Source organism: Melanotaenia boesemani, chromosome 14 (assembly GCF_017639745.1).
Source record: "Melanotaenia boesemani isolate fMelBoe1 chromosome 14, fMelBoe1.pri, whole genome shotgun sequence".
Lineage (NCBI taxonomy): Eukaryota > Metazoa > Chordata > Actinopteri > Atheriniformes > Melanotaeniidae > Melanotaenia > Melanotaenia boesemani.
The window spans coordinates 9,063,501-9,072,844 of record NC_055695.1 but is presented as its reverse complement, the minus strand read 5'-3'; the positions used below and the strand labels follow the sequence as shown (position 1 = coordinate 9,072,844).

The window sequence follows — 9,344 nt, the reverse complement described above, 5'->3', positions numbered from 1 at the left end:
TGGCATAAATTAATGATGTCCACGCTCCGCTGCCTCTCCTTTGCAGAGAGTGTGCACAGTCTTCCTGTACTTCCTGTAATCTCCCTTGGGTTGTTAAGAACCAGATGGTTATTCAAACAACATTTTGTGATATTCTAGACCTCTTCTCTGTAGTGCGTTTCATCATTGTTGGATATGAGACCCACCACTGTGGTATCAGCCGCAATCATAACCATGTTGGTGGGGTGGGTGGCAGAAAGTAAGTGGATTGCTGTATTTTACTAATTATATGTATATATATATATATATATATATATATATATATATATATTAGAGCATTTTATCTATTTTTGTTGAATTTAATCAAGAATTAAACTATTTTCTCTCTCTCTCTCTCTCTCTCTCTCTCTCTCTCTCTCTCTCTCTCTGTTGCTACTCTTCATCAGACCATTTCAAGTTTTTTAAATTGAATTAAACATCTCACTCTGCAACTGGCTGCTGGACTTTCTGATCGGGAGACCGCAGGCAGTTTGGGTCAGCAGGAACACATCACCACCCCCTCGAGGATGTGTCCTCTTCACTCTGCTGACCCACGACAGCACACCGTCGCACAGCTCCAACCTCCTTATCAAGTTTGCAGGTAACACGACTGTGGTGGGACTCATCAGCAATGACCATGAGACAGACTGCAGGAGTGAGGTGAACCTCCTGGCCTTGTGGTGTGAACACATGTGGTGTGAACACAATGATCTCTCTTTGAACATGGAGAAGATGAAAGAGCTTGTTGTGGACTTAAGGAGAACGTGCCCCCAGCATGCACCTCTGACCATCAACAGTGCTATGGTGGAGAGAGTGAGCAGCACCAAGTTCCTGGGTGTGCATGTCACAGAGGACCTCTCCTGTACCATCAAAACCACATCACTGGCCATGATATATATATATATATATATATATATATATATATATATATATATATATATATATATATATATATATATATATATATATAATGTATTTTTAGTTTAAATGTTTTATCCTAAATATTGAAGGTCATAAAGAACTAACCTGCTAAAAATATATATATATTAACATGATGTGTTCATTTTAATTGCATAACAATATTTGGCCCCAAAAGCAAAAGTTTTTTAATTTAAATATATTTTAGTGGGTGACTGAATCAAAGAATAGACATAGACATTAATATTGTAAACTCAAGCGTGAGTAATGTCTGATAAAAAGCATTTAATTGCATTTCAACTGCAAACAGTAGAAAAAGAAATTGAAAATATCCCTGGCAAAAAATGAACAGACCTAAAGTGAAAGTGCCATTTTTTTTAGTACTTTAACTAACAGTTCCAGCTGTTCTTTTGATTAAGAGTCTAGAACATGTTATAGTACTTAGAACTTTTAAAATGTTTTTACCTACACTCTTTTATAGGCATTCCTATTCAGTAACATATTATTTTGTTAACATTTGTACATGTATAACAGACATTCATATCTGACAGTATGCCAGGACAAGATCAGCCAGCAGCAGCTTTGAGTCTGGTCATGGAGCAGGGACTGATGCTGTGAAGGACCGCGCTGTTGAGTGGTTTAAGACGGGGGAAGGGTTTGAGTCAGCACCGCTGCTCATTGAGAAGAATGAACTTTGCGTGCTTTCACATCAGTCTCCAATATTACCAGAAAAAGTCTCCAGATTTGTTGTTGGTGGCTTTTAAAAATAAAATCGCTAGAGGTCTGAATACTCGCCAAGCTTCACCGAACACAGGGGCTGTGTCCGAATGTGCACCCTACTCCGTGCATAGTGCCCTATATAGGGGTCACGCCATTTTTTCGGAGTGTCCGAATGTCCAGAGTGAAAAAAGTAGGGCACTCAAAATTACCCACAATGCATCTTGAAAAGTAGTGAGCATTGATGGTCACTAGACGGGTCAATATTAGAGATAGGATTTATGGCTCTTTGAAGGGAGCCGGATCTTGAGGAGCCGTTCCTTTCAAAGAGCCATTCAAAAGACTGGCTCGTTCTCACAATATCTTACAAAATTTAACAATATACAAGAATGACAAACAATCAAAATATGTACCTATATAAAATCTACTATACAATATTAAATAATTATAGGAAAAATATAGATAAAAAAGGATAAACCAGAGCAGTCAGTGCAAATTCTAGTAAATGTTTTGGATAGAACTCACAGTATTTGTTTCCAAACAATACCCTCTGCCCATAGATGCTTCACATGAATGGAGCGTGTTGGACATCAGACTTCTATGATGTCACAAATGTTATTTTATTTTCATTTTACTCAACTGTACTACTTATTTACTTATTTATTCTTTTATTTATTCATTCAGTCATTTTTAGCTGGAAGGGGGGTGGAGGGGTGGGCTTGGTGTGTGTGTGTATATGTGTGTGCGTGTGACTGTGAAAGATTTCATTGAGTGTTTTTATTCTCATGTTTTTAATCATGTAAAGAACTTTGTGTTGCCTATGACATGAAAAGCGCTTTATAAATAAAGTTTGATTTGATTTGATGAAGGCAGTGTCAAAAATTTGTATATAAAAAGAATGTCTCACAAATGAACGGCTCACAGCTGTGAATCGGTTCCCATCGTTCATTTAAAAGAGTCGTTCAAAAGAATCGATTCGTTCATGAACGTCACATCTCCAGTCGATATAGACCACAATGCACTGCGGGCAGATGCTCAACATGGCGCAAGGAGGCGAAAAAATTGAGCTGTGTGAAATTACCTATAAGCAAACAAAGAATAAAATACAACATAAGGAATAAAAAAATATTTACACACAACTTTGGATTGGATTTGGAATGTCATTTTGACGCGGGTTGCGGTTGCAGTGGTGATGGCGGTAGTCACGTGGTTTGCAGCGAGGAAAAAATAGGCAGCTTCGTGTCCGAACTGCCAAGAGAATGAGTGCACTATGTAGTGTGCTATGTAGTGCAGCCCTATGTAATAAACGAGGTGTTAGGGAGTAGGGTGGACATTCGGACACAACCGCAGTTTCTTAAGGTGTGCGTCGCCGTAATCATATCGGAAACTGTGCGTTGACAAACGTTCCGCGTTGTTTGGAATGGTATTTTAACGCATTAATTTTCTTTTTCTTTCTTTCTTTTTTGTAATTAATTAATCGTAATTACCACGTCAAAGTCCCACACCTAGTTTATTAGTATAGCACATTTCATGTACAATACCATGTACTTTACATAAACATTACAGCTGGGTTACATGAATTAAAAGTAAATTAAAAACTAACTTTAAAAATGTTTTGACAAAGCTAGCATAGAGGAAATGATTTAACCTTGATTTAAAACAGCTCAGTTTCAACAGACTTGCAGTTTTTTGGAAGTGAAACATTCAAAAAACATTTTTATAACATGGCTCCTCAAATGTCTGATTTCTCTTGCGCCATACCAAGTCATCATGATGACTGAAAACACTTTCCACTTGTTTGACAAGAATACAGCTGCTCACCTGTGTGAGATCCACAAGTTTTACAAGATCACAGTTTTTCACCTGTGAGTTCTCATGTGGCGCAATAAATTAAAGTTTTTCTTAAAAAAATTTCCACACATCTCACAAGAAAACAGCTTCTCATCTGTGTGACTTCTCATGTGTTATAAAAAATTAACATTTTTTTGGAAACATTTTACACATGTCTCACAAGAATATGGCTTCTCACCTGGGTGAGTTGTCATGTGACGCAACAATGAAGAACTTTGATTGAAACATTTTCCACATGTCTCACAGAAATACGCCTTCTCGCCACTGTGAATTCTCATTTGGCGCAAAAAATCGGAGTTATGACTGAAACATTTGCCATGTTTGACATGAATATGACTTGTAACCTGTATGAATTTTCATGTGGCACAAAAAAGCAGCGTTATGACTGAAACTTTTGCCACATATTTGACAAGAATATGACTTCTCACCTAGGTGAATTCTCATGTGGCGCAACAATGAAGAGCTTTGACTGAAACATTTTCCACATGTCTTACAAGAATATGACTTCTCACCTAGGTGAATTCTCATGTGGCGCAACAATGAAGAGCTTTGACTGAAACATTTTCCACATGTCTTACAAGAATATGGCTTCTCACCTGTGTGAATTCTCATGTGGCGCAAAAAATCGGAGTTATGACTGAAACATTTGCCACATTTTTGACAAGAATATGGTTTCTCACCTGTGTGAATTCTCATGTGGCGCAAAAAATTAGACTTACTACTGAAACATTTTCCACAAGTTTGACATAAGTATGGCCTCTCACCTGTGTGAGTTCTCGCATGAACAGTGAGCTTAGTTTTGTCCATAAATGTTTTCCCACACGTTTTACAGGAATATTGTTTCTTATGGACTGTTTTATATCTTCTAAGAGATGATGGGTTGAGAAACCTTTTTCCACAAGTGTTAAACAAACACTGCTTCTCAGCAGAGTGGTCAGTATTACAATGACTCTCTGACAGAGATGACTCTCCTACATGATTTGTCTTCGTTTGACAATTATTTTCTGGTTTCCTATCTGCATATCTGGTTGGTCCTGAGTCTTCAACTGTGCTTCCATCTAAATGCGAATGTTCGTCTACAGGAGAGGTGTAAGAGGGAATATAGTCCCTGTTCGATGATTTTTGATAATCGCAGTCATTTTCCCCATGAGCAGAAGTAACTGAAAAGTCATCAGTTTCATCCTTCAGAAAAAGCTCTCCTCCCTGGTTGATAAGGAGTTCCTCCTGTTCCTCTTTAACACGTGCAGACTCTGGTTGCTCCTGATCCAGGTTTGAGTTCAGCTTCTGGTCGCAGAGCTGCTGGTCATCTTGAACAGTTTCATCCTCCTTGAAGACATATTGATGAGGAGCCTCTGTTGTGTGGGAATTTCTTTGTGGTTTCCAGATGATGTCCAGCAGTCTGCGCTGACGATCGATCTCTTCCTCGTACTGGACGATAGTTTTTTCCAACTCTGTGAATATTTCTTTAGCTGCAGCATTTAGTCGCTCCGTGATAAACTCCCTCAGATGCTGAACCGAATACATTGTTGCTGAAACACTGAAATATTCATCCGAGATAGTTTAACACAACCGTCTTCCTGATCAATCCACACAAGAGGAAAATAAACTACGCTATTAGCATAACATACTGTTTACTTCCGGTTGGTGTTACACTGTGATGTTCCGGTAGAGAATGATATCAACATTTTTTTCCGCCAGGAAGTTGAGAATGTAAATAAACACAAGGTGTGGAAAAAGTTATTATTTTATTAAGAAACTAACTCGTAAACGTTAGAATCTCACATTAAAAACAACAAAGTTGTTTTTGAGGAGGTATTTAGAGCTTTATTACTTTTTTCTCTTTTTTTAATGACCAGTAAGTCTTGCTGTCAGTGACGAAGATTGATTTAAGCTCAGTGTAAATGAGGCGCAAACAACATGACAGAACAAAGGCAATTTAACAAGAGCCATTAAAACAAAGTTTAACATCACATTGTTTTTAACCTGTCCCTTACTATGATTGAATGAAACAAGTTTTCTTAAATTATCGAGTGTAAAAGAACAATCAGTACTTGCATGAATACTGATGCCAAATGAAAAATCAAGTCACTGCCATGTTTTAAGAGCCATTGGGGAAGGTCCAGACTCTGGACATTGCAGACCCCTGATTTAGTATTTGTAAACCAAAATGTACTGCATTTTCTTCATATAAAACTAATTTTAAAGTAAAAGGCCATCTTGCATGTAACAATGAGAGAATTTGCAACATTTCTTGCAATCAATTGTAATTAAAATGTTTAATCATTGCCTAGCACTAATTATATCATATTGGCCCAGTGATTGACTGGCAACCTGTCCAGGGTGTAACCTGCTAATTTCTGGGATAGGCTCCAGCTTCCCTGTGACCCTTAATTGAATGACAGAAAATGAATCATATTATTAATTATATTATATTATATTATATTATATTATATTATATTATATTATATTATATTATATTATATTATATTATATTATATTATCAAGGTACATATCTTAACTCTGTTACATTAAGAATCTGTTAAGTCAGTGTACCTCATTAAATCCGGACTTTTGCATGGAGTCTCTCCCAGCAAATCAAGAAGGCAGCACTTCTTCGCTGCTGGATAGATTACCTAATGCAGCATAAGGCCTTTTGTAAGAATTGAATGCATGATGAAAAATATAAATTTAAAAAAGTATAATGTATATAGGACTTACCACCAGGAACCAATGATGGTGTTCACTGACAATGCGATGTGTATTGTATAGTCCATATAATTAGACAAATCTAAACATTTTCTGCCCATTTATCTCAGTTCATATAAAAGATCTTGTTGGAAGAGGATGTTATCTTTCCAGGTGGATGACAAGATGTGGAGGATCTGTGCTGGCCACCACTCTTCTCCAGGAGTCTGGTAAGTCACTGGTAAGACTTTTTCTTTTATCAGATATGTATAGCTTTTATGTTCAGGAAAATTGTAACAAATTTGTTCATATCTTACAGACAGAGGTGTGAATATTATCTTCATAATGCTGAATTTTTAATTCATATTTATATTTTTTCAACAGATGATCTTACAAGTTTGTGTGTTCACTGTTGTGAGACAAACGTGGGAGACTGTGAAGTGGAGATAACACTGGTATTTAATTTATAAATTGTGTTTCCGCAGTGCATCATGTTTGTGCATTCAGGTTGTTGCATTCTAATCTCACACTTGAAGAATAGTGCATGTAGATATGTAATCAGCAGTGTTGCATTCAATGCTGAAAACATTTTTCTCCTACCCCTACCTTGAGTGATTAACAGTACAAACAATAAGCAACCCCATAATGACTGTACACATGAATTGTAGTTTGAATTTTTAATTGATAGTTTTTTAGCTACAATTCTAAGCCTTTTTGAGCCCAACTTGAAGGCAGATATCCATTTAGAAGATGAAGGATTGTGGAAAACACCACAGTGGAAAATGGATTCTGAACCTTCACAACAGGATGAGCAGCAGAAATGAAGAGCTCAGTGAAAGAGGATGCCTCCAATGTACTTACAAGACTAAAGAACTGAACTTATGGTAATCCTGCAAAGCAAACTACAAAGTCTGCAGAATCAGTTGCATAAAGTTCTGAGACTTTATTATTAAGAAATTAAGTGGCAGAGTTAAAAGTCATGGTCATAGACTTGATTGTTAATCAGTCTGAGCAGATTTCCTCTGAGGGTGATTCAGGGGGTGAGAATGACAGATGTTCTGAGGAGGCCCAGCCTGCTCTATCTGTATGCTCCATATTACACTAAATCCAGTCACTGAACTTCGGGACTCATCTGCCCCAGCAGCTCCTGTAACATCAAGTCCAGTTTCTGTTCCTTGCATTAATTCCAGTTCAGTTTTACCTCATGGACCTGTTAGCTATGTTGTTATGCTACCTATACTCATGGCACCTCAAGTTTGCAGCCTAATGTTTGCCTCATAAGTAATGTGGTTCCGTATCCATAGTATCATATACATCAGCCAACTGTACTGAAAATGGTGGGTTTTAAATATTCATTTTTGTTGAGGTACCTTCATTCCCTTACTCATAATGATCCTTATATATTTGTACAGTTGAAAATGTCTCTCACAAACCTGCCAGCAGAAGAGTCAGAAATGCATAAATATAATATTTTGTTGAATCATTTACATCTCTCCTCTGCATGCAGCACTGCTCTGTCCTATGCACATGATCCACACCAACTAGTGCTGCAAGACATTCAAGCAGGCAGAAAAAACATTAAAAAATTACATTAAAACAAACTTTAAAAATAAATATATTAAATAAAGACAAAAATATTATGTTGATGTCCTGTGCATGAATGCTTCATTTCATATGTGCTCTGGAGCTTTGAGGTTCATCACACGCTCTATATCACTAACTCATCACTGCCTACTGTATGGACATGGTGGATGGACCTCTGTCTATATGAAGGCTAAGACACTAACATGTTCTTATATACAAAGCTGCCGCTGGTCTAAGACCTTCCTACCTTTCAACTCCAGCTGAAGAGATCGGGAATGTACAATTTTCGCTCGCAGGAGTTGTTATTATTCTCAGTCCCGAGGGTGCAAACTGAGATGGGGAAAAGGGCTTTTTAAAATGGTTTAAAATTTTAAATGGTTATTTATTGATTGATTTATTTGTTCTGACCTTGTTTTAAAAAGTTTTAGCAGATTGAATGTGTTTTGTTGTGTGTCTGTAAAATTTGTAACTGCCCTACTGCTGCCTTGACCAGGACACTCTTAGAAAAGAGGTTTAAATCTCAATGAGGATGTTCCTGGTTAAATAATAATAATAATAGAGTTAAAGTATAAGAAGATAAAATGCAAGAAATAAAAGTTTCAATGTGAGAAATTAACAGTTACTTTGATAAAAGATGGCAAATAGAAATGTTTTAAACCTTTATTTAAAGCTGCAGAGTTTCAGCTGAGGGGTTTCATAATTTTGCTGTTAGAGTGAGGTCATTGGTGGTTTGGTGCAGTGTCTTGAATGAGGAGAAGACACAATCTCCCACGTTATCTTACAAACTGTGAAAGCCTAAAATGTTTGGGCACAGAGGAGGTGAAGAAACAGCTAAAGAAGCAGAAAAGATATTAGACGTGTGGCAGAATCCACAAAGCTGTAGACTGCACCTTAAGGAGCCTTGCCCTAAATGCAATGGCCAGCATCTGAGAATATTACACGATGTCAACAGAACTCGAGCATCCAAAAGTATTGTTTATATACCCACAAGGTTTATCACTGAAAGTACTGCTGAAAGTAGTTTGTTGTTTTACTGTGTTGTGATCAGTTTAGTCAAGATAATTTACTTTTTCTGTTATAGTGATGTTTATAGAGGGTCACTGAATGTCTCAGAGATCACAAGGCCTGTCAGAACTGTGACACATCTCAGGATCTGTGATTGGATGGCAGTTAAAGTGAGCTGTTCATGTTTGCCCATGTGTGTGTAAGGAGTGAGAGACTGAGGGGATAGCAGCTGTTGGTAACTTGCAGCAGAACTTATTTTGGCGTTGGCTACAGCCGCACAGTTGTGTGTGTGTGTGTGTTCCTAAATAACAGTCAAGAACAAAGACTACACTTCGCCATTATTTGGGGAATGCTACAACATGTTTGTGTGATATATCTAGCCGACGTTAGCATTCCTTGAAGATGATGTGAAAAAACATGAGTAAATGCATTAATAATGTAGGTTCCCGTCAGATGATGCCTAATGGAAGACCCAGGGCACGCTTGACAATTATAATTCATGCCTGAAGAAACTAGACAGAAAACCACGTGACAGAACAGTTATGATGTATTCTGTTAGCAGATGA

At 37.4% G+C, this 9,344-nt stretch overlaps 1 protein-coding gene across 1 annotated transcript; it reads right to left on the bottom strand.

Annotated features, from left to right (window-relative positions):
- Positions 1 to 3,609: 3,609 nt before the first annotated feature.
- On the bottom strand, positions 3,610 to 5,142 carry LOC121652647 (zinc finger protein OZF-like). The gene is made up of 2 exons (XM_042005528.1): positions 3,767 to 5,142; positions 3,610 to 3,682 (listed from the first exon to the last, which is right to left on the bottom strand). The coding sequence occupies exon 1, from the start codon at positions 5,026 to 5,028 to the stop codon at positions 3,802 to 3,804; it is 1,227 nt and encodes a 408-aa protein (XP_041861462.1). The 5' UTR covers positions 5,029 to 5,142; the 3' UTR covers positions 3,610 to 3,682; positions 3,767 to 3,801.
- Positions 5,143 to 9,344: the final 4,202 nt, after the last annotated feature.

Excerpts from the sequence above, each read along its gene's own strand:
- LOC121652647 (XM_042005528.1), bottom strand. The coding sequence starts at position 5,028 with ATGTATTCGGTTCAGCATCTGAGGGAGTTTATCACGGAGCGACTAAAT.